Source organism: Symphalangus syndactylus, chromosome 1, assembly GCF_028878055.3.
Source record: "Symphalangus syndactylus isolate Jambi chromosome 1, NHGRI_mSymSyn1-v2.1_pri, whole genome shotgun sequence".
NCBI lineage: Eukaryota > Metazoa > Chordata > Mammalia > Primates > Hylobatidae > Symphalangus > Symphalangus syndactylus.
In genome coordinates this window covers 96071972-96094596 of record NC_072423.2, presented here as the reverse complement: position 1 = coordinate 96094596, position 22625 = coordinate 96071972, and the positions used below count along the sequence as shown (strand labels likewise).

The 22625-nt window shown below is 60.8% G+C and overlaps 1 protein-coding gene across 1 annotated transcript; it reads right to left on the bottom strand.

The window, feature by feature from the left end:
- Window positions 1–1965: 1965 nt before the first annotated feature.
- On the bottom strand, window positions 1966–22135 carry GRK2 (G protein-coupled receptor kinase 2). Its single transcript, XM_055268648.2, has 21 exons — window positions 21758–22135; window positions 11173–11249; window positions 9250–9323; window positions 9004–9105; window positions 8823–8897; window positions 8623–8684; window positions 7736–7787; window positions 7340–7431; window positions 6963–7062; window positions 6803–6881; window positions 6579–6709; window positions 6168–6262; window positions 5991–6098; window positions 5715–5781; window positions 5304–5404; window positions 4760–4826; window positions 4584–4679; window positions 4161–4323; window positions 3550–3686; window positions 3346–3459; window positions 1966–3248 (listed from the first exon to the last, which is right to left on the bottom strand). The coding sequence occupies exons 1-21, from the start codon at window positions 21868–21870 to the stop codon at window positions 3084–3086; spliced, it is 2070 nt and encodes a 689-aa protein (XP_055124623.1). The 5' UTR covers window positions 21871–22135; the 3' UTR covers window positions 1966–3083.
- Window positions 22136–22625: the final 490 nt, after the last annotated feature.

Below are 22625 nucleotides of genomic sequence, written 5' to 3'. Positions count from 1 at the left end.
CCCTCCACCCACACCGGAACTAGGGTGCAGGCCTCCGTCAGCTCAGTTCCGGCCCTTGATTACTGGAGGCCCAGCCTGGGGTCTCGGGCCCTGCTTTTGTTAGGTGGCCAAGGCTGACTGACCCTGTACTCTCCGTTTCCCTACGTGGAACATGATTGAGGAGGGCCAGCTAGCTTGAGCATCACTTCCTGCTGTAGGGTGTCCTCAGTTCTGAGACTCTGGGCTGGAAGGCCTGATTGCCATTTTTACCCTGCCTTCTCCCTGTAGTCACATGGCGCCTGTGCCATCTGGGATCACTTTGCCACCCCACGCTATGGTGTCATCTGTGAGGTCTTGGGGTTGATAGCAGCCGGAAAGCTTCTGAGTGCCCAGAGCTCACCTGCTCACCACTGCTGCAGCCCTCCCTGGCCACTTTTCTCAGAGGCCGTCCCTTCCCTGAGCCCTCTCCAAACTCAACCCCGACAGGACTTTCTTGGTTCCAGCCTCTCCTGATTTCTGCCATCTTGAACATGGCTCCCCACTGGCCCTTAATTCCATGACAGTGCCTTCTCAACCCTCTTCCACGGCCTCTTTTCTCTCCCTGACCCCCACGTCCCTGGGAGAGAGCCTGTCCGTTCCCATTGTCACCCTGATGCCACCCCCAGGTCCACATTTCAGCTTACTCCAGGACATCTCTGTGCCCAGGGGTCCCATGCTATCCCATCAGTATGTCCGAAGCCAACCCAACCACACCTACCCTCTTCCCCAGACTCCTGCCTCGCTCAGCCCCAAGTCCAGCGTGTTTCTGCTGGACCACGTTCTTCCCGTCTGGCCTCTTTTCATCTCTTCCTCTCCCACTGCGACGGTTTGTCTCCCTGTCTCCTGTCCTTCACCTCCCTCCCCACATCCTGCACTCAGTAACCAGGCAACTACTTTAGAGCCAGCTCTCACCATCCTCAGCCCTGTTCTGCACCTTCAAGGGCTCCCTGAGCATGGCAGGTCTGGACTTCATGTCGTTTGTATCTTCATTCTGCAGTCCCCAAGCACACACCTGGCTCCGGGCTAGGTTAAGCCTGGCATTCAGCGCCTCCAGGCATGGCTCCTTCCCATAGTCCTCCAGCCAGCCTGGGCCATTCATGAGTGCCTGGCTCTTCCCTGCCTCAGAAATGTCCTCTCTCCTTCCCACACCAATGCTGGAGGCCTGGCTCAAAGGCCATTGCCCCTGACTCTTGTATTCAGCCCTGAGTACCCTGCCCAGCTGCCTGCCTCCCTTCTCTGCCTGGCATGCTGTGCTTTGGCCATGGGCCCCAGCCATGCCCAGCAAAGCCCTGTGTGGAGTGGGCAGCAACACGTATCTATCTCCCAGTTTAGTCACCCCGGGGGCTAGGGCAGGGACATGGGGAAAGGGAAGTTGACCAGAAGCCTCTGGGTAGAGGAGAGGCCTAGTGCTGGGGTTCCCCTCAGGCTTCAGGGACACCTATCAGGGCTGTGCAGTGAGGCCAGAGAGGAGGCTGAAGCCAGAGATGGCCAAGGGCCCAGAGGCTGCGGTGTGACCCAGAGGGAAGAGATGCCTTGTGACTGTTTCTGGGGAGGGGCCTCAGCTTGGTGCCTGCTGTGCAGGGGTGTTCTGTGGGCCTGAGACGGTCCCAGTCAGCCCAGACACTGCGCCAGGCTTAACACTGTTGGCACCTCCTCCTGCTTACCTGGGAAGTGGGAGAAGATGCTCTCTCCTCCCCGGGAAAAGGTGAGGAATGGGTACTGGACAGCCACTAGGTGGAGAGGACTGTCAGCTGGGAGGGGTAGGAGGGGAAGTGGGACCCACTGCCTCACCCCACCTGGAAGATGGCCTGGGCCCGAGCAGACCACCTTGGAAGCCGTGGCGGTGGAGGAGACCTGGTACCACCGAGACCCTCCCCTTCGGGCCCCGGCCCAGCAGAAGCTGAAAAGTGGTCACCAGGTACAAAAAGAGTCTTGAGACAGCCGAAATCAGGCACCATTTTTTATAAAAACGCATAGTCTCATTTTTCACTCTTTAAAATCACATTCAAAAATCGGCAAAGAAACGCCCCGGGGAATGAGTAGACGGGAGGGGAGGGTGCGCCAACCCAGCCCCGGGAGGGGAGAAGGCGCGACACCACACAGGCAGCGCGACTGGCACGAGGGGGCATGCGGTGGGCGAGGCGGCGCCCCGAGGTGGCAGCACTGACAGGACGTGGGCTGTGGGGCTGGCCAGCCTGGGCGGGGGTACACTGATGGGCCGGGATGGGGGGCACACTGATAGGCCCCAGCCAGCCTCCTTGCTGTGCTGCCCGCCCACCTGGCCGGCCCCGTCCTGGGCAGATGGGGTCGCACCCAGCCCAGCATCGGGGAGACCTCAGGCCAGGCGAGGCCAGTATGGCCCAACCCGCAGGTGCCTTGCTGTGGTCCCTGAGCCCGGGTGCTGGGGGTTGAGGCAAGAGGGGACTGCAGGGAGGGTAGCAGCACCTGCTGCCAATGCCACCCTCTCAGCCAAGCCCCGCAGTGTCAGGGAAGTGGGAGTGGAGGCAGCCAGTGACACAGGCTTTTCCTGAATAAGGGCACAGGAGCCCGAGTCACTGTGGGAGGCCTTGAGGGCCAGGGAGACAACGGACCCCTCCTCTCGCCAACACTGTGGGGCAGGACAGTGCAGGGCCTGCCCCTCTGCAGCAGGAGGGTGTGCAGTGGGAAAATTCAAGTCGGATCCCTGTGCTGTGCCTGCCCCTGGTGAGGGAGGCTGGGCCACCCAGCAGTGCCTGTGGGCACAGAGTGCAGCCCACAGAGCCCAGGGTGGCACAGCTTGGTGTGGCATCATCCCTCGGGGAAGGGGTGGGAGGGCTATGCTCTTCCCCCACAGGAAGACACTGGGAGCAGGCAGCCCCTAGGGTCAGGACAGAGGGCGCCGGGCAGCGGCTGGGTTGGTGCAGCAGGAGCCGAGGCAAGCGGGCCCCTCCCCGGGGAGCTGGGCCAGGCTGGGGCCACAGGAAATCACAATAATTACAAAATAAAACCTTTTCCGCTTGGCGGGAAAACAAATAATAAAAATTCGACAAAATAAATTAGAGGTTTATAAAAGGCGGGCGGGTGGGTCAGAGGCCGTTGGCACTGCCGCGCTGGATCAGCGGCACCTTGCTCAGCTCCACCACGGGTGAGCGTGGCTTGTTCTTCATCTTGGGCACCCGCTGCACCAGCTGCTGGGCCTCGCGGTAGGCGTCGCGCAGCTCCTTCTTCCACTGCACCAGCTCAGGGTCACTCTGCACATGCCAAGCCCAGCTCTGTCAAGGCTGGGGCTCTCCCCAGCCTGCCTGGCCTGGCCCCTCGCCTCCCACCCCTGGCTCAGCCCCCACTCACATCGCACTGCAAAACGAACTGTTTCCCACCGCGGATCTTGAGGAGCAGGCACTTGCGCTCCTTGATCTGCGTCTCCTCCACCGACTGGATCTCCTCCATGGTCAGCAGGCTCTGCTGCAGGGCCAGGGATGGGTGGTGCAGGTAAGAGCTGGGCCGGCAGCCACCCGGAAGCCCGGCTCCCGGACCCCCGCACGGGCTCCTTACCGGGGCCTCGCCCTCGCCCCGCCACTCGAGGCGGTTGGGGAACAGGTAGAAGTACCGCCGCTGCCACTGGGTCAGGAAGGGGTTGCCCATCTTGGACATGTAGCCGTGCATGATGCAGTCCTTGCCCAGGGCGTAGTCTGAGGCGAGAGACAGAAGAGACTCAGCCGGCCCCGCCTGGGTTTTTTTTGTTGTTTTGAGACAGGGTCTCCACTCTGTTGCCCAAGCTGGAGGGCTGTGGCACAATCTTGGCTCACTGCAACCTCCACCTCCCAGGTTCAAGCGATCCTCCCGCCTCAGCCTCCCGGGTAGCTGGGAGTACAGGCGCGTGCCACCATGCCTGGCTAATTTTTTTGGTATTTTTTGGTAGAGACACGGTTTCACCATGTTGGCCAGGCTGGTCTCAAACTCCTGACCTCAAGTGATCTGCACTCCTTGGCCTCCCAAAGTGCTGGGATTACAGGCGTGAGCCACCATGCCCGGCCCCAGCCTGAGTTTCAATCCCAGAGCTGCCACTTTCTGGCTGTGATCCAGGGTGAGTTCCTTAAACCCGAGCCAGCTGCTCACTTCTAAGCAGGAAGGGGCTTGGTGCCGCAGCAGCCGGCGACCCTCACCTTCCTCATGGCCCAGCTGCTTGTTCTTGGCTTTCTTGCGAGCCTCCAGCCGGTCTGTCTCAGCATTGATGGTGTCGAAGACAGTCTCTGCCACCTCCTGCTGCCACCGCTCCGAGATGGTGAGGGGGAAGTTGCGGTAGAGCTCCTGATCGCTGTCCAGTAACTTTACCAGGTGGATGGGGCATGGGCACATGGATGGACAGAGATGCCAGAATACCATCAGCCACAGGCTGCTGAGACCCAAGGCCCTGGGTAGGGATGGTCAGTGCAACTGCCACCACCAGGGAAGTTGGCCGAGGAGGAGCTGAGGCCTACAAGCTGGCAGGGCTGGCACAGGGTCTCACAGGTGATAAGAAGGGACAGGGATCCTCCCCCAGGCTAGGATCACAGCCCAGGTACAAGAGGCCAGGCAAGGCCCAGTACCTTGATTCCTTTTGTGTCCTCCTCATCGAAGGAGCCGATGTCGAAGGCGTCGGCCGCGTTCACCTCCCCTCGTGGGGGGATCAGCGGGGGAGGGTACTGCAGCAGAACGGGGGTCGTGGGCATTAGCTCGGGGGTGGGGCTGCAGAGCATCCCCAGTCCCTGCCACAGACTGTTACCTTCTGCAGGAAGACCATCTGCCAGTCCAGGGAGCGGAAGAAGGGGCTCTCTTTCACCTCCTGAGCCCTGTGGGGAGAAGCCAGTCATCTGGCTCAGCCCCACCCTCAGCCCTGGGCTTAACTCCTGGTTGAGCCACTTTCTGGCTCTGTGAACTTGGGCAAGTTCCTTAAGCCTGAGCTGTTTCCTCATCTTTCAAATGGGAGAACAGAAGTTCCTACATCATAGGGTTGTGGGTTTTAACACTGGTAAATTTTGCAAGCCTATGCCCAGTGCTTAATAAATGTTCAATAAACATAAAAAGCTGCTATCATCATCGTCTGTGACAAGGGCCCCTCCGGAAGCCAGTTACCAGCTGGTTCCAGCAGCTCCAACCCCCAGGGCAGCCCCTCCACCCTGAGAACATTGGACAGGGCTGGCTATGCCCCAACTTGTGAGCTCCTCCAAGGAGGCTGGGACCTTGGAGGAGGTTCCAGGTGACGGGACACAGCCCTTGTCCTCAAGGGGGCACAGCCAGCAGCATGCCCAAGGCGCCAGGGCACTCACCCTCGGCCCAGGCAGCCCAGTCTCCGGTTGACATCCCTCTGCAGCAACCCCTCCAGCAGGGAGCGTAGTTCAGGGGAGAAGGAGTCGGGCAGCTCCACGGCCTTTAGAGAGGAGTGGGACATTAGCAGGGGCTTAGGAAGAGCCCTTGACCCCATCCCAGCTCAGGGGAGAGAGAGGTCCAGGCCCCCGCAGAGGGACAGATGGGGCACAGCTTCCTAGCTCGCCCAGCAGTCATGCTCCAACAGCACGGGGAGGGCGAGAGCCTACGGGGCAGGAGGTCTGTCTCGGAGGCCAGAGTAGGGGTCAGTGGCCGAGATCTCTGCTGGCTGGTGGGAAGCAAGAGTCATGCCCTGGTACCCACAGGAGCTCCCCCCAGCTCCCCCGCGGCCCTGCACTGAGACCTGCACCCACCATTGTCAGCGTCATGCGGTCGATCTCATGCTTGTCTTTGGTCTTGTGCTGCCGGAAGGGGCTGTGCCTGGGCAAGAGAGGCCAAAAACCAATGTCAAAGGACAGGAATGGGGAAAGGGAGGCAGGCAGCATGAATGAGCGGTGGCCAAAGTCAGGGACGGTGCCACCCCTAACACCAAGGCAGCTATGGTCTCCCCTCCTTTGGCATCCCACCTGGATTGGGGAGGAACTTCTCTTAGCCCCAACCCACCTGCCCACCTGGGACGGGCCACTCACCCCCGCAGCAACTTGAAGAGCATGCACCCCAGAGAGAACCAGTCGGCACTGCTGTCGTAGGCCACGCCCTTCTGCAGGACCTCTGGAGCCATGTACCCGTGGGTGCCCCTGTGGGAGCAAGGGGGCCATGAGTGGGAGCGGCAAGGGGTGGGGAGGGAGAGGGTGGGGGGCACTCACACGCTGGCATGGGGCTTCTTCTTGGAGAAGTCGCAGGCCAGGCCCAGGTCCGAGATCCGCACGTGGCCATGCTCGTCCAGAAGGATGTTGGCCGGCTGTGGAGGAAGCCCAGTGAGCTGCCTGGGGCAGCTCAGGATGGGGCCCAGCCAGGCAAGATGCCAGCTGGGTCACTGCTTCACTGGAGAGGACGATGGGTCCCCAAGGAAAGGGCAAAGGTGGGGTCCTCTCTCCTGTCCCCAGCCACAACCTGGACCCAGAGAGTGGTTCGGTGGGAAGGGCAGGGGCGGAGATGGGAAGACACGGGGTGGCCATGTCCCAGGAGCCCCAATCCTCTGGGCCTGGTGGTTGGGATGTCGAGAGGAAGGAGAGGATAGCCACGGAGGCCCAGCCTGGGACAGCAGGGGTGCTCACCTTCAGGTCCCGGTAGACCACGAAGCGGTTGTGCATGTGCTCCAGGCCCAGGATGATCTCGGCCGCATAGAAGCGCATGTCAGCTTCTGAGAAGACCCCGTGCTGGGACAGGTGGTAGTGCAGGTCCCCACCTGAGGGAGGCAGCCCCACAGACAGCACTCAGTGTCTTGCCCCAGCCTCCCATGCCTGGGCCCAGCCCACCCTGGGGCCAGGCCAGCACTCACCGTTCATGAGGTCCAGGATGAAGCTGAGCTTGTCTGGCGTGTGGAACGCGTATGACATGCAGACGATGAATGGGCAGTCCTAGGAGGGGAGGGGAGGGGCAGTCAGCAGGGGCGCCCGGGGTTCCAGAGCCTCAATGGCAGCCTGGCCCACCCAGCTCACCCCGGTGCTGACGAGCGAGAGCATGATGCGCTCGTTCAGGGCCAGGGTCTCCCCCTGCTTCATCTTGATGCGCTTTTTGTCCAGGCACTTCATGGCGTACCTGCGGGGCAGAGGGCAGCGGTTGACACCCACCCTCGGAGCAGGGGCCCAGGGCTGCCTCAGGGGGCGCTTGAGAGAAAGACTAGACCCAGGACCAGCGTGTGACACAAATCAGAGACAGGGAGGACTGGGGCCAGAGGAGCCTGCAGGGGGCAACAGCAGCACGGCAAGACAGGACTGCATGGGGCAGCAGGTAGCCCTGTGCGGAACCCAGCCCCTCAGGGTCCCCAGGAGCCCGGCTCCCCCAGGCATCCCAGCGTGCCGAGTAGGGTGCTCACATCTTGCCTGTGTCGGCCTTCCGGCACCCATAGACCTCGCCAAAGCCCCCGCGCCCGATGATGCGATGCACGCTGAAGTCATTCATGGTCAGCTGTGGGGCAGCGACAGCTGCGGTCACCACAGGCTGCCTCTGCCCAGCCCTGGGGCAGAGGCACCTGGGCAGCAGGGGCTGGCCCCATGCCAGGGTCCCCATACCCATGTCCTGGCCATCCTCGCCACACATTTACCTGCTCCAGCCTCCCCATGCTGGGATCCCGGCCCTGACCCCCATAGCCACGGCCCTGGGAGGACAGAAATCCCCTGACCTCCCCACTCCCAGCCAAGCCACAGGCCCAGCTCCCAGGAGAGGAGCAGCAGGGTGCACGGCTTTCCACGCCCCACCCAAGCCCACTCACGTGGATGTTGAGCTCCACATTCTTCCACTGGCAAAACCGTGTGAACTTATCGCTGGAAGAGAAGAATCTGGGCTCAGGGGCCACTCAGAACGTGGGAAGGATGATGCTGTCATGAGCCTGCCCCACCCAGCCGCCACTCCCTGGGGTCCCGTGAGGGTAGATGTGGAAACATCAGGAGCTTTAATGTCTTCTTCCAGGAATGATATGTTGAGGGCCTGCCCACCCACAGCACCAGTCAGGGCTGCTTGGGTGCCCAGCATGGCCCTCGGCCACCTGGCTGTAGCTTCCTGCTGGAATCAGATCCGAACAGAAAGGAGGTCTTCCAGTCTAACCCAGACTTCCTGCTACCATATCCTTGACAAGTGCATCTCACCTCCCTGCTTGCATACCTCCAGTGACACAGAGCTCACTCCATGGCTGGGCAGCAGTGACCCTAAAAAAGCTGCTCCCTAAAGCTGGCTGAAATCTGCCTACAATTCCCACCCACCGTGCCAACTCTGGCTGTGAGGGTCACGGAGGCCGTGTGCTCTCCTGGGCCCACCCCTACCACAACCCGGATGCTTCTCAGTCCGGGTGGGCCAGCAAGGTGCTATACAGCCCACGGGAGACAAAGAGGCACAGGTGGCGCAGCTCTCCTAGCTCCCCGGAGCTAGCAGACTGCCTGGGATGGGCTTTGAGCTGCGTGGTGCTGAGGAGGGCAGGGTGGGAGAAGATAACCTGCAGCCTGTCTGACTTCTCAGGAGTCCTTGCAAGGGGGCCACTGACGGGCCAGCCACCTGCCTGCTCAGGGCCTAATGAAGGCTGGCTTCTGCCCTCCATGCCAGCCACACCCCTTCTGAGAGTGGCCCCTCCCTCCCCCTTCCTCTCCCACACTACCCTGCTCTCACCTCTCGATGAATTTCTGGAACACGTCCCCTCGGAGGTTTTGACAAATCTCTTCGATATATGGCTAAAGGAGGAAGCTGGAGGTTGGTGACTGAGACCCGAGAGACCATGGCTGCCCAGGCCCCTCCCCCAGCTGACCAGGTTTGTTGACCCGGGGCTGTCCAAGGTGACCTCGTCTGGGGAGGGACCGGGAGGTACACACCTGGAAGAGATCTGGAGGCACCTGTTTCTTCCCCAGGTGGCCTTGGACATGCTCAGTGGCACTCTTCGAGAAGGGCTGGGGAAGACAGAGGTGGCCATGAATTCTCAGCAGGGTCCTCTCTTCCCCTCCCAATCTGCAGGTGACTCTGGGCCAGCACACAGGGCCAGCTGAGGACACTCACATGCGAGCAGGCCAGAAGCTCCTTCATGATGTATGAGTCGAAGATCTCCCGGCTGCGGGCCACACGCTCCTCCTCCGTCTCCAGCTTCTCGTACTTCTTGATCTGGAGGACAGGATTCCTGCAGGTCATCTAGAGCCCAGCAGGGAATGGGGATGCCCAAGCCAGGCGGCTTGTGGGTTCCACAAAGCCACCCCAACCTCCTCCCCTTTCTCCGGGCAGAGCAGGGCCTGGGCCTCGGGGTCTCACCTCCTCATAGAATTCCACCAAGGGCCTGGCCTCCTCCAGGTGGTTCAGGCAGAAGTCTCGGAACAGCAGGTACCCTGAAGGCAACAGTGTAAGGTCACAGAGCCACGCCTCTCTCAGAGGCCTTCCCATCGTTGCGGATGGTGTGGGTTGGGCTCCCTGGGCAGAACTGGCTATGGAGGTGGCAAAGGTGGTCTCGGCCCCAGGCAAGGGGTGGGCCAGGCAGCTGCTAAGGCTGCTGCCAACTTGAAGATTCCTGGATTCTGGGTTGGGGCCCCAGTGTTTCTACTCTCTTCCTGAAATCTGTTTCCCCAGGTGGCAGCTGGACGGAGATGGGCACCAGGGTGAGGCAGAGGAGCGGGGTTGGCTCTGGCATCAGGTAGCCCTGGCTTGGCACCTGGGCCCCCACTCACTGCAGCCCAGGGCCCTGTGCCTGCTCTGTGAGGCCGATACCCCCCACCGGGGCGGGCTGTGCAGGTGCCACACGATTCAGTCTGGGGGCCCTGGGATGCTGTGGCCACTGGGGCCAGGTCAGGCTGCAGCATGGGGGGAAGGTTAGCAGGGGGCTCTGAGAGGCCACACCACTCTTCTGGGCCCTGCCCCCCTCCAGTGTCTGGCTGATCTGCACAGCAGCCTGAGAAACAGGCAGGGAGGGTGGGTCCAGTTGGGGAAACGAGGGCTCAGGGAGCTGGTCAGACACACTGTCTGTGGCAGAGGCTCAAGTGGAACTCAGGGTTACTCCACCAAGTGGCAGGTCCCTGGGAAAGAGGTTGGGGGCTGGGGCCTCAGGGCAGGGGGCATGGAAGGGGTATAAGCCACAGGGAACTGGAGAGGCAAGGTGGGCTGTGGGAGGGGCTCTCAGGGAACCCCAGATACGGTGTCCTCATGCCTGAGTAAGGGGCCTGGACCCTGGTCCCCAAGCACTACCAGGGGAAAGAGGCCCTCCTGAGGCCTCCAGTCTGACATGGGTGACCAGGCTTGAGCTGGGTGGCCTCCCATGCCTTCGGGGGCACTGCCTGGGCACCTGGGTCAGAGCTGCGGCCATCACTTCAGTCCTCACTGCCTGGCCTTTAGTGCAGGGCCTTTGAGGAATGGGGGCCAGGCTTCACAGTGGGCACAGTGCTCTCATCTGAATCTGATAGGCCTGTGCAGTGGGACTCATGAGTCCCATCTCCCAGATGAGGACACCATCAGGCTCAGAGAGGTGAAGCAACTTGCCCAAGGACACATGGCACAGGCCTGGGACCCAAACTTTGTGCTTCTTGACACACCGACTCCCCCAGGCTGACCTCCAATGCCTGATCCCATCAGGCCAGGATACCCCCTGTCCAGAGCTGAGCTCCTGTTCTCGGGAAGGCCAAATCAGAGCCATGTGGGGCTGGAGCCTGCTTCCCGAGACCTGCCCCAAGCCTGCCCTCCGGGCCAGGTCCACAGGGTGGGTCGCATGAAACTTCTGACAGCAGGCATCAGACACCAGCTGGAGGAGGAATGGAGGGCCAGCACCAGGCAGGTTGCTTACAAAGAGGGCCCATGGCGTGGGGCGGGGCCAACCACAGCTCAGCAGGCACCACAGGAAGGGCCCCGCCTCTTCCTGTCAGTTCTACCAACGGCCCAGAGCAGCTGCGGCCGCGCCAAGGGGAAGCTGCAACTCTCAAAAACAAAAACCCCAAAGGAGGAACTTCCCTGGCAGCCCTGGAAGACTCTGGGCCCCCACCCCCACCACGGGGCTCCCTGGGCCGACAGCCAGGGGCAAGGAGGCACGCAGGGTCGCGGCGACTTGGAGCAACCCCCCTGGGTTCTCGCTGGCTGCTCCACCCTGAGTGGATGGGAGGCCAAATCTCCGGAGAGTGGGGAGCACAGCTGGGCTGGCTGGGGTAGGGGCAAGAAGTCAAGCCCAGTGGCTGGCAGAGCCACTGCCATACTCACCCAGCTTCTGGGAAAAGATCTTCTCAAAGGTCACCTCGCCCCGGTCCTCCAGGTACTTCTGCATGACACTGCGGATGCTGTGAGACAGAGGGGCGCAGTAAGCAGAAGCCCCCAGAGCCTGTGGGGGCTGCAGGCCCAGAAACGCAAGCTGAGGGCACTGTGGTGGTGTCACCACTCCCTCCAGGAAGGAGGCCAGCCCGTCAGGCCTACTCACTTATCCCAGCCACAGGTCAGACCAGAGGGCTTCGAGGAAACCTTTGCCTGCACTGCCCCCGCCAGGCTGTGTCCTCAAAGGCCAGGGTGGCCGGCAGGTGGCCCCCTGCTCAGAGGCCCACCGCCTGTGGGGTCTCGTCCCGGTGCTGCCACCCGCTGGCTTTGGGAACTTGGCCAAGTCACAAAAGCCAAGCCTGGTTTGTGAGCGGATGAAAAGACACACATGTGGCATCTCCACGCAGCGGCACATGGCTCGGCTGTAAAAAGGAACGAGGCACCAACAGGGGCCACAACGTGGATGAGCCTTGAAAACATGAAGCCAGTCACAGAGGGTCACCACATATTGTGCGATTCCACTCATATGAACAGATCCACCGACACAGAACGCAGATCCGTGGCTGCCGGGGGCTGGAGAGAGGGAGAAGAGTGACTGCGGTAGGGACGGGGTTTCTTTTTGGGGTAAGGGTTGCACAACATGGTCAATGTACTAAAAAACACTAAATTGTATAATAAAATGATGAATCTTATATGAATTGCATCTCAATTTTTTAAATCGTAAGAAAAGGCCATGGCTTGGTTCATGTGTCCCTAGTACTTGCATATAAAATGTGACCCCTGCCCTGGGTTGCTTGGTATGGCCATAGGGGAGGGCCTGGCCATTGTGACCCTCAAAACCCAACCCGACATCCCCCACCCTGTTTATCTCACCCCACACTGAGTGCTGTCTGGGAGAGCCACACCAGGCTACACTGCCGGCCTCAAATACCACCTTACTGTCCCCTCCTGCCCTCTCCTGGCCCACCTCCAGCCCAGCCCTGCCGGTCTGTCCCAACAGCCAGCTGAGGCCTGCATCTGGTCCTCACTAGTCTGGGCTCCTGGGGTAACGTGTAGCTGCCATACTGAGGGCATGTGCAGGGCTGGGGGCCTGAAGGGCCAACACACCTGAGCCCATGTCATGCTCACATGGCCCTGCAGATCTATGGGGCCACCAGCAGGCCGCCTGTGAAAAGACTGCAGCTGGTGGAGATTTGGATCCGCAAGTCCAGGTTCTCTGTGCTTGGCATGGCCCCTGCCTATCTGCACCCCGGCCCTGCCTGCCCCTAGGAGCCCAGCCCAGGGCAGGTCGGACTGGCCACCCAGGCTGTGGTCACAAGGACCCGCTGCACATCTACCCGAGGCACTGGGTACCTCATGCCAAAGCCACCCCCTGCTCCAAGCAGCCCTGCCCAGGGCATGGTTCTGAGCCTGTGATACCAGACAGCGTGTGCAGAAGCCTTGGGAAGGAGAGGAGGCCTCTGGGTCTGGAGAGGCTGTGCGGAGAAGGTGGTACTCCACTGGGTTCCTGGAGTGCAAGCGGGATCTCGGCAGGTGGCGAAGCCAGGGAGGCCGGTAGATGTGGGAACAGGCAGGGGACAGTATGTCCAGGGATGAGCAAGAGGCCAATGGGGCAGGGGAGAGGGCACACAAACGCCATGGTGAGGGGGAGGGCAGGGCCTTGCAAACCAGGGGCTTCACAGCCAAGGAGTGGGCAGGAGAGCAGGACTCAGGAGGCTCGGTCCAGGGCAGCGGGTGGCCCGACTCCACTGGAGGCACCACGCGGAGGAAGTCCAGGCAGAGGCGACACTTGGGCAGGAAGAAGGGGAAGGGGGTGGGTGAGAGAAGGCTCAGGCTGTTGGGGACTGGGAGAAGGGTTATGAGGCCAGCCCCGTGAGGGCTTCCAGGCTTTGGGTCCGAGGGTCTGGAAGGAACGGCAGCTTCAGCCAGAAGAGCCGTCTGCGGAGAGCAGCTCCAGGCAGTGCGGACCTGGCCTGTGGACCCTGCCTGGCCTCTGGCCTTGGCCTCGAGAGGCGGCTCCTATCCGCTTCCACTGGGCACTGTCCTTCCGGGAAGGGCTGCAGTGGACTCCCGGGCCTCAGCCCCTTATCTCACTTGGTTCGAGCCTTCCTCAGGAAAGGCCGAACGACATAGCACCAGCACAGCAGGGCTGCCATGAGCATGGTTCCAAGGCCGTGACCCCCTGGCCTGCTCCCCACCCTCAGAGGCTGGAAGGGGCTGCGGCCTCTTCCAAAGTTGTCTCCAACAGGAAGCAGGGCACTGAAGACAAGGATGGGCCTAGGTGACCCTGAGTTCACATCCTATGACTCCTTTGGAACAGACCCTGCCTGGATAGGAAGAGGAGGGCCCATGCCCCCCACCGGGGAGTGAGGATGCCCTCTGAGAACTGACAGGAGCTCCGAGGATGGGCCCCCTGTCCACACCAGCACACCCGCCCCTTCGGGCCACATGCCAGCTCACGTCCACCAGCCACCATCAAGGACATGTTTCCCAGCATGTGGGACTCCCAGGGACACAGGAAACGGTGGACAGAGATTGTGGTGTTTCACACACAGCAGGGGCTTCATAAAAATCTCTTGAACTGAGAAAGACACAGTCCCTGCCCTCGGCACCTGCAGACAGGAGGCCTGGGCCCGGGGCGACCCTCAGGGCACAGGCTGTGCACTGGGAGACTGGAGCGTGGAGAAAACCCCAAGGTCGGGGCCTGCATCTCACCTGGGCGGTGGGCCGGGAAGCCAGGACTCTGGTTCTGCACCAGATTTTTGGGTTTGGGGACATTTTGGTCCACAGAAGGGGATGGAAAAAAAGCAAAAAAAAAAAAAAAAAAAAAAAATCACAAAATGCCAGTCTTCCAGGGCAGTGGAGGGTCAAATGGCTATGATCAGGTGCTGGTCAAGCGGAAGGTAGCGACAGGCAGATGCAGATGACAGGCAAAGCAATCCCAGCCTGTAGGGGTCACCCACCAGGAGCCGGGCATTGTCCCGGGAATGGGGGCCACAGGGCTTCAGCAGTAAGCACCACTGAGTCCCAGACTTGCTTTCTAGGAGCCTGCAAAAATGGTGCCAGCTTGGCGGGGTGCGGTGGCTCACGCCTGTAATCCTAGCACTTTGGGAGGCCGAGGCGGGCAAATCATGAGGTCAGGAGTTCAAGACCAGCCTGACCAACATGGTGAAACCCCGTCTCTACTAAAAATACAAAAATTAGCCGGGCATGGTGGCGTATGCCTGCAGTCCCAGCTACTCAGGAGACTGAGGCAGAAGAATCGCTTGAACCCTGGAGATGGAGGTTGCAGTGAGCCAAAATCGCGCCACTGCACTCCAGCCTGGGTGACTCTGTCTCAAAAAAAAAAAAAAAAAAAATGGTGCCAGCTTGGCAGAGGGAATGGCCACCTAGGAGCCAGGGAGTAGCCACTGCCACTTTTCAACTAGACACACAAAGTCTCCAAGGGGGAAGCATGCTCGCTTCCCTGCCTGAGACAGCCAGGGGAACCTGCCGGGCAGCCCCTTCCTCCTTCCCAGGGGCTCTGCTGTCGGCCCCGGCCTGGGAACAGCAGGGAGCAGGACCCAGGGCTCTGAGGCCATCTCTCCCCTCAGCAGCCACGCCTGGGCATGGCCACCACATTCTTCCCGGCCCACAGCACTCCACTTTCTTCCTTAAAAAGAAAAAAATGTTTTTTAAATAAAATAAACAACCCCCCTCCCCCCAGCAAGAAACCAAACACAAGGTCAGGCCTGAGCAGAGTCCTTGAATGGAAGGCCCCCAAAGTGGCAATTTTAGGGTTTCCTGTCTATCCCCATGGGTCTGGCCGCCAAGGGAACTGGCAGGTTGGAAGAACTTGTCACTGGGGGCAGCTCCTGCAAGGGTGGCAAGCATGGCGAGCAGAAGGGTGCGACAGCCTCCTGGGCTGGGTCACCTTGTCTCCAACACTGCTCCCTGATACTGACAGAGTCTGGAGTGGCAGTGAGCCCAGAGCGTGTCCCTGACCCCCACCCAGGTCAGCAACCCCGAGATCCGGGGGAACATGGCTCCCAAGATCTACTCTGGAGCATCAGGAGAACCAAGTGGCCTCAACAGTCCCAGATGGAAGGACCCTAAGGTTCCCAACACCTTTGGGCAAGGGCCTCAGAGTCGCCTTTGCTCTGGCCATTGGACAGGTGCCTGGGTTCCAAGTGGCCCTCACCACCTGGTCACAAACTTGAAATGTCCAGTTTCCCCCTGTAAAATGAGGATGTCAATGAGATGCTGAATTGCCACCATCACACTGGCCATTTACAAAGCCTGGGTGGACACGGCAGAAGAGGGGCTTCTAAGATGCCAGGCTGGCCGTGCTGCCCGCCATGCCCCACCTGCTGGGCCATGGGAGAGAGCTGCCAGAGCCCCATTCCTCAGCACCCCATAGCTCGTGCTAGAATCACACAGTAACCAGTCTTGCTCGAGCCTCTGCTCCACATTTGCCGTGTCCTCGGAGAGGACGAGGCCTTGGAGGATGGGGCCTGTGGCCAGGGCTGAGCCGAGCAGGGTGGCTGGGACTCGTCTGCTCACAGGCCAGCTTCAGGCATTGCATCGCTCTACTGCGGGCCCAGTGGATAGAGCCCGTGGCTTGCCCTGCCAAAGTATCAAGGGCTCCTTGGCACAGAGGTGCTTGGTGCCCGCCCAGCCTTGGGAAGGAGCGGTCAGTCCCACCTTGGCACCCCTGCAGTTACGGCAGCCCACACCAGCTCCTGCTGCTCCCGGAGCAGGCTCAGCCCAAGACAGTGAGCAGCTGCAGCACTGAGCACTGGGTGACAAGGAAGGAGTGGGTGCTAAGGGAGCACTTCCGGTCCCTTCTGGCACCTCATGGTTCAGAAGAAATACAAAGTCCAGGCCATCCTCTGTGGCCTGGGCTCTCTCAGGTGTCTCCTGCTCGGGGTCAGAGGCTACAGCTGAGTGGACGGGAGGGGGTGACAAGTCAGAGGCAAACACACTCTTGCTGATGGCAAGGAGGCTGGCTGGGCCACGTGCTCGGAGGCCCACAATGAGTTAGTGGCAAAGAAAATGTCCAAAGGCTCCCTGAGAAACGGCCTCCCACTAGAGCACCCTCCATCTCCCCCTTGACCTCTGTGGAAGAGCTGGGTGCAAGGCTCGGAGGACCCTGACTCGTGCCCAGCCTCTGGCCTGGCTGCCCTCCCGTCCCTGACCAGGGGCTGTAGGAGACGGGCAGCCCCCTTCCCTGGAACCCAGGATGGGAGGCAGCCTCGGCTGGCAGCTGGCAGCCAGGGGCCACGGTTCCTGTGCCCCTCGTGCGACAGTGATGCTAAAGCTTTGCCACGCCAGGACAGTGCAAGCTGGCACGAAGGCTACAGGCCTGGCAGGTCTGGTGCGGCCACTCTGGGAACTGTCCCCTGGGAGATGAGTGAGCGTTCACCAACCAGTGAAGCAGGGCCTGTGGCTGTGGCTGAAGTGCTCCCTGTGGCATTTCCAGGAAACCTGACACCAAGGTGCCAGCAGCAGAAGGAAGTCCCCTGGGGCTTCTTAATGTTTCTCAACGACTCTCCCTGGGGCGAACAACATCCTCAGAGCTCAAGGATGGGGCCACAGATCAAACAGGAAAGACCAGCCCAAACCATCAGGTCCAAGGCAAGCCCTGAGCAGGGGAGAGAAAAAGCCAGCTGGACCCGCGCACACAGCCAGGGTCTGCAGCAGCCCGGGCTCTGGAAAGTCGTGTCGGCCACAAAGAAGCTCCCTTGCGGGGATGCTCGGGAAGAGGCACTCTGGCGGCCTTGTCAAATGTCACGGCTTCTTCACAAATATGACATGAGCACCCACACCTTGCAATTTACTGCCGACATGGAGACCGTAATCTGCATCACACTAGAATGCACCAAGAACAAACTTCCAGAACTCCGTGCCCTGTGGTTTCCAGGAGGGGGTTGTCCCCCATCCCAAACACGAAATGGCTCTAGAGTCAGAAAATTGCCCCCACCTGGGAACAGAGCTGCCGACATGTTAATACCAGAAAACCCACTTCTGCTGGCACAGACACGTCCCTTTGCAGTAAGCAGCAAAGCAGAGAAGGGATATTACTGTTTTAGAAAAAAAGCTGCAGCCAAACACCTCATTTTTAGTATCTCAGTTGCAGCAGAGTAGAAATAACATGAATATAGCTCCATCCAGCAGTGGAAACTGACCCATGGGGAGCCGGCGGGGAGTAGGGAAGGGGCCCGGGAAAAAGGGGCAGGTGTGAGGGAGGCTGTGCGTCCTCAAGGGCTACACTGTGCTTTTGGTTCCTGCTATGTGTTCCGAGGCAACAGCATATCCTGAAAGCAACAGCCAAGCGCGTGGAGCCCAAACCCACCAGCCTGAGCACTCAGCCCCTCTGCCAAGCCCACCTGGGTGCAACCTAGGCACAGGGAGGAGACACTGGCTGTGGAGCGCGCCTGCACCTGACGTCACCGGGAACTTACTACTAGGAATTGATTGTGCACTAATAGGACACCTCATTCTGGGTTAACAGCCCAGGTTTCCCTGCACAGATTCCAACCTGCATTGCTCACACTCCCTTCAAATCCATTTACCCAGGTAACGGCAGGCGGGCGACTTAATGGCAAATAAGTGAAACGCAATGCTCTGGAAAGGAAAACAGATGGGAAAGACATCCCAGAGACCCTTCCTGGGGAACGGCGGTGCTTCAAAGGCCCAGAGGGAGTGACTGCAGGAAAGATCATCTTGTTTTCAGGGAAAGGAGTTGGGAGAACGCTGCCACTGAAGTGGAAAGTTCTGGGTAAGGGACAAAGGCTGGAAGCAGCAGGGTTTCAGCTGGTGCTGCAGGAGTGAAGGAAGAAGGGAGGGAGAAAGCTTCCCGCTGCACCCCTTCCCCCACAAATCGAGGGCAGGAAGTTCTGGCTGCAAAGAGTTAACAGGAACGAGGCAGCTGAGGAACAGGGGCAGGGTCTGGGGAGACAGGGAAGCCAGAAAGGGGCAGGAAGGAGGAAACTCTCGGTGGGGGAGGGACCAGGAAACAGCCAAGAAATCGGGAGGCTGCAAGAGGCACCCAGCTCCGACAATCTGCTGCTGGGGCTGCCACTGTCACCGGGGAGGGCAGAGGAACCTCCTGGGAGAGCCCAGGCAGGGCTCCTCAGCTAGGAGCCCAGAGATTAATTACACGAGGCCTCAATGGTCATATTAAGCAAATGATGATAATTACAAGACTGCTGGCTGCTGGGAAAGGGAGACAGCAGTTCCTTCAGGGCAAGGCCCAGACCACAGACCCTGAGAGTGAAGGGCCAGCCTCCTTGTTTTACAGAGGTGGAAACTGAGGCAGGCCCTGTCGGGCTAAGGGACTCGTCTGGGTCCCATGTGAGCTGGTGGTAGAGGGAGAAGCCAGGTCTCCCATCTTCCACATACACAATGCTGCCTGACGCTGCCTCCTTCTACAAGAAGGTCGGGGAAAGGGACTGTTTCCTCGGATTCTATAGGGTGACAGAAGGGGAGGCCCCTGTGCCAACTCAATGTGGCACTGTGCCTAACCACTCCCATTCCCTAGCCTTTGGAACTCAAAGCTGTGATGCCAGCCCCAGTTCTTGGTCAAGCCACATCCCTAGGCACCAGCCATGGAGGGGCTGCCGAGGTGGGCCACCTCAAGGTGTGAACAATTCCCAGTGGCACCCTGTCCCGGGCACAAGCCACAGCCCCTCTCCCTGACTCTGACCTTGACCTTGTGGATATGAGGAAGACAGGCTCCTGCATCTGACGGGACCCTGGAGTGGAGATGCCCCTCGGTGCAGTAGCTCTGCCACGGCACCTCAGTTCTGGGCTGAGCCTTGTGAACTGTGACAGCTGATGGCCCCAGACAAGGGGTGCCAGTCAGCCCACACCGTAAAATGTGGACAGGGGCGAGAACAGTGGTGTGCAGGGGTGGGTGGAGGGGATAAAGCACAGCAGAGAAACAGCACTGGCCTGTGTGGTCCAGAAACCCGAGGCCCCATTCCAGCTTTCTTCTGTGACGAGGACACGACTCCTCCCCTCCCTGCGCCTCAATAACTTCAACTGCTAAAGGGGAGAATCCCAACTGCTGGGCCTGCCTCTCACAGTTGTCAAAAGGACAAAATGGAGTAAAAAGCACTCTGCAAACGGAAAAGTGTCAGGCAAACATGAAACATGGTCAGGATCACCATTGGGGCGGCGGGGGACGGGGGGGGCGTGCTCTGCCCCAGTGGGTGTGCAAGGCAAGGCATTATGCAAAGGGTGGCCTGCTCCCTAATGCCCCAGGCCTGGACCCTCACGTAGGGGTGGCCTGTAGCCCTTCCCAGGCCTTAGCACACTGACATTCGGCGCTCGCACCTCCAGTCCATTTCACAGATGTGGGAAATTTGCGGAAGGCCATGCTGCTGATGGTGACCCAATGTGAAAACCTGCGCTGCCTGGCTCGGCCTCCTGCTGTCCTCCTAGAATCCTATCCAACCTTGTTTCTGCTCACGACTGCATGGGGGCATCACACAGTCCTGGTATTTCTTGAGCAACTACTACATGCAAGGCATGGCCTTGCCAGCTTCACAGGTTGGTTGCTGGAAGAATTGAGATGACAGATGTCAAAACAGGTAAGTCAGTAATAATTCCTATCATTATTGCTATCACTGCCATCACTACCACGGATGGGAAAGGGGACAGGAAAAGAAGAACATCTCGTTTCTCAGGGTTCTGACACCTGCAGAGCCAAGGCGGCGCCCCATCAGAAGCAATGCATTCTGGGGGGAGGTTACCTGAAGGCAGACAGTTCCAGAAAAGGCCCCGCCTCACACGTTGCAGAACTCCATCCTGCAGGAGGGTCTCGAGGCTGCGGCCACCAAGGAGAGCCGTTTTGAGCCCTAGAGGCTAACTCCCCCATTTCCTCCCTCGTGGGTTTGTCATTTCTGAACTCATTTCTGTACTAACCGTCACTGCTCCCTGGACAGCCCCCAGCTGACAGTCAGTCTGGTTCCTGTTTTGAGAAATCTGATTGCAAATGTCTTAAAAAAAGGCCCTAACGTCCTTTTCAAAACGCAGACCAATTTTCCTCTCCCAGGCCTGACGTTCAGTCAATCCAAACACCCAGTGAGCAGGGCATGGCAGAGGGGGCCGGTGAGGGCCATGGGCATGGCACCCCTGCAGCATCAGCCAGAGCTTAGACGGCTGCTTCAAAGGCTGAGGGACACCGCAGAGTCACAGCTCTTATTTCACGCCATTCACATTTCACAGATGAGAAGACCGAGGCCCAGTGAGGGAAGGGACTTACCCAGAGGCACAGGATAAGACCATGGCAGTGTGGACAGGCCCCATCCCCAGCCCGCTGGGGCACCAGGAGGAGGCTAACTCTCAGGCATGCACAAGGAGTTGCCACACGACACAAAGAATCGTGGCGGGCATGTCTGCTCCCTGGCACAGGCCAGGGTAGCTGATGAAATGTAGAACCGGAAGTCTGAAGCCCTGATCTGTTGGCCAGGTGCCACCTGGGACTACCTGTGTGACTCGGGGCAGGCCACTCACCTCTGGAGCTTCAATTTCCCCACCTGTTCCACAGGGACAAAACCACACCTGTCCTCGCCACCCCATGCGCTGCTGAGAGGCTCACACAGTGGAGAGATACTCTATCAGCCATAAAATGCTGGACAAACCGCAGCAATCGTCCACATCCTGTGTACTTTTGCACCTACATCCTGAACAGTCTAAACTTTGATACCAGGTGTGATGTCAGTTGTCTTACAGGGGCGGCAGCTAAGGTCCAGCCGTTGCAGGTGTGCTGGGAGGGCCCCTGGTCAACAGCACCCACGGGGCACCATATGCAGGGCCTGCCAGAGGACGAATGTGGGGGAGAGGGCACAGGGGATGTTTCCCCCACCTGAGCGCGGTCCGAGGGGGAGGGTGCCCGCAGCACCCTAGGTCCTGCTCACCACGCCGCCCTGAAAGCACTCTCAAGCCCAACTCCAGGACAGCGACCCCACCAGAGGGTGGGAGAAGAGTCCGGAAGACTGGCTGTCCCCCCACATCTCACACAAGTGTAGACTGGAGGAGAGACGGGTGGGGGAAGTGGAAATCTCAAGGCGGGTGCCGTGAGCAGGGACAGCAAAAGGGTGGGTGACATCGTCAGGCGAGGTAAATGGTGGCCGGCAGAGGGGAGGGGACCCCACAGGGACCAAGGGCTGCTCCGAGAAGGATGAAGTGGCGCGCTGGGCCCCCGTGGGAGAAGGCGGGAGCCAGGGGCTGACAGCGACTTGGGGGGGCCGGTGGAGCGCGATAAGGGAGCAGCAGGGCGGCCAGGGGGACCCGAGTGGGTCCGGGGGCCGATGGGGCAGAGGAGCTCCGGAGTTGGGGCGCTCCGGGCTCAGGCGCCCAGGGTCTGGGGCTTAGGGTCTGGACCCGCAGGCGCCAAGGCCGGGCTGCTCCGGGCTGGGGGGACGATAGGGGGTTGCGAGAGCCGGCCCCGGGGGTCCAGGTCGCGGGGTCCAGCGTGGGGCCAGGGTCTCGGGGCCGCGGCCGGGGCGCCCGCGGGGTCGGGCCGGGGCCGCGGGCGGCTTCTCCTCACCTGGGCTCGGGCAGCAGGATCTTCTTGCTGGCGCGCGCGGCCGGCGTGGCCTTGCTCTTCTCCATGGCCATCAGGTAGCTCACGTCGGCCAGCACCGCCTCCAGGTCCGCCATCTTGGCGGCGGCGCTGCCTCCTCCCGCCGCCGCCGCCGCCGCTGCCGCCGCCGCCGCTCCTGCTCGCTCGGCGCTCGGCCCGGCCCGGCCGCGGCTCGCTCGGCCTCGGGCGCCGACGCCTCCCGCCTGGCCCTGCTCGGCGCCCGCGGCTCCGCTCGCCGCCGCTCACAGGCGGCGCCGCCCCATGGCGCCGGCTCGGGCCCGGCCCCGGCTCCGGCTCGCGCTCCGCTCCCGCCGGGACTGCAGTCGGGGCGCCGCCGCCGCCGCCCGCGCGCCCGCGCCCCGGAGCCGCCGCCGCCTCCGGCCCCGCCTGCCGCGCACAACGCCAGCGAGCCCGCGAGGGGCCGAGCCGGGCGGGCGACGGCGCCCCCTGGAGGCCGCGCGGAATCTAACCCCGAACCAGACCTGCGACCGTGGGCTCAGACCCCGGCCGTGACTTCGGCCCTCGATGCTGGACGGAGATCCGGGCCTGGAACACGACAGGGACCTGGCACAGAAGACGACCCCAGACCCATTCTCTGATCACTCGGGTCACATCTCTGGATCCCAGGCTCCCCAATCAGGCCACGGCCCTGACACCAGACCTGATCACAAGGAACCTGGACGGTCACCAAGACACAGATTCAGACCTCTGAACACCATCCCGGGACTTTCGTCTCAAACCCTGGCTATAACCCCGGACTCCCTGACCTTGGACGCAGTCTCCAAACAGGACCCCAGACTCCAAACAGGACCCCAGACTCAAACCTTGGCCC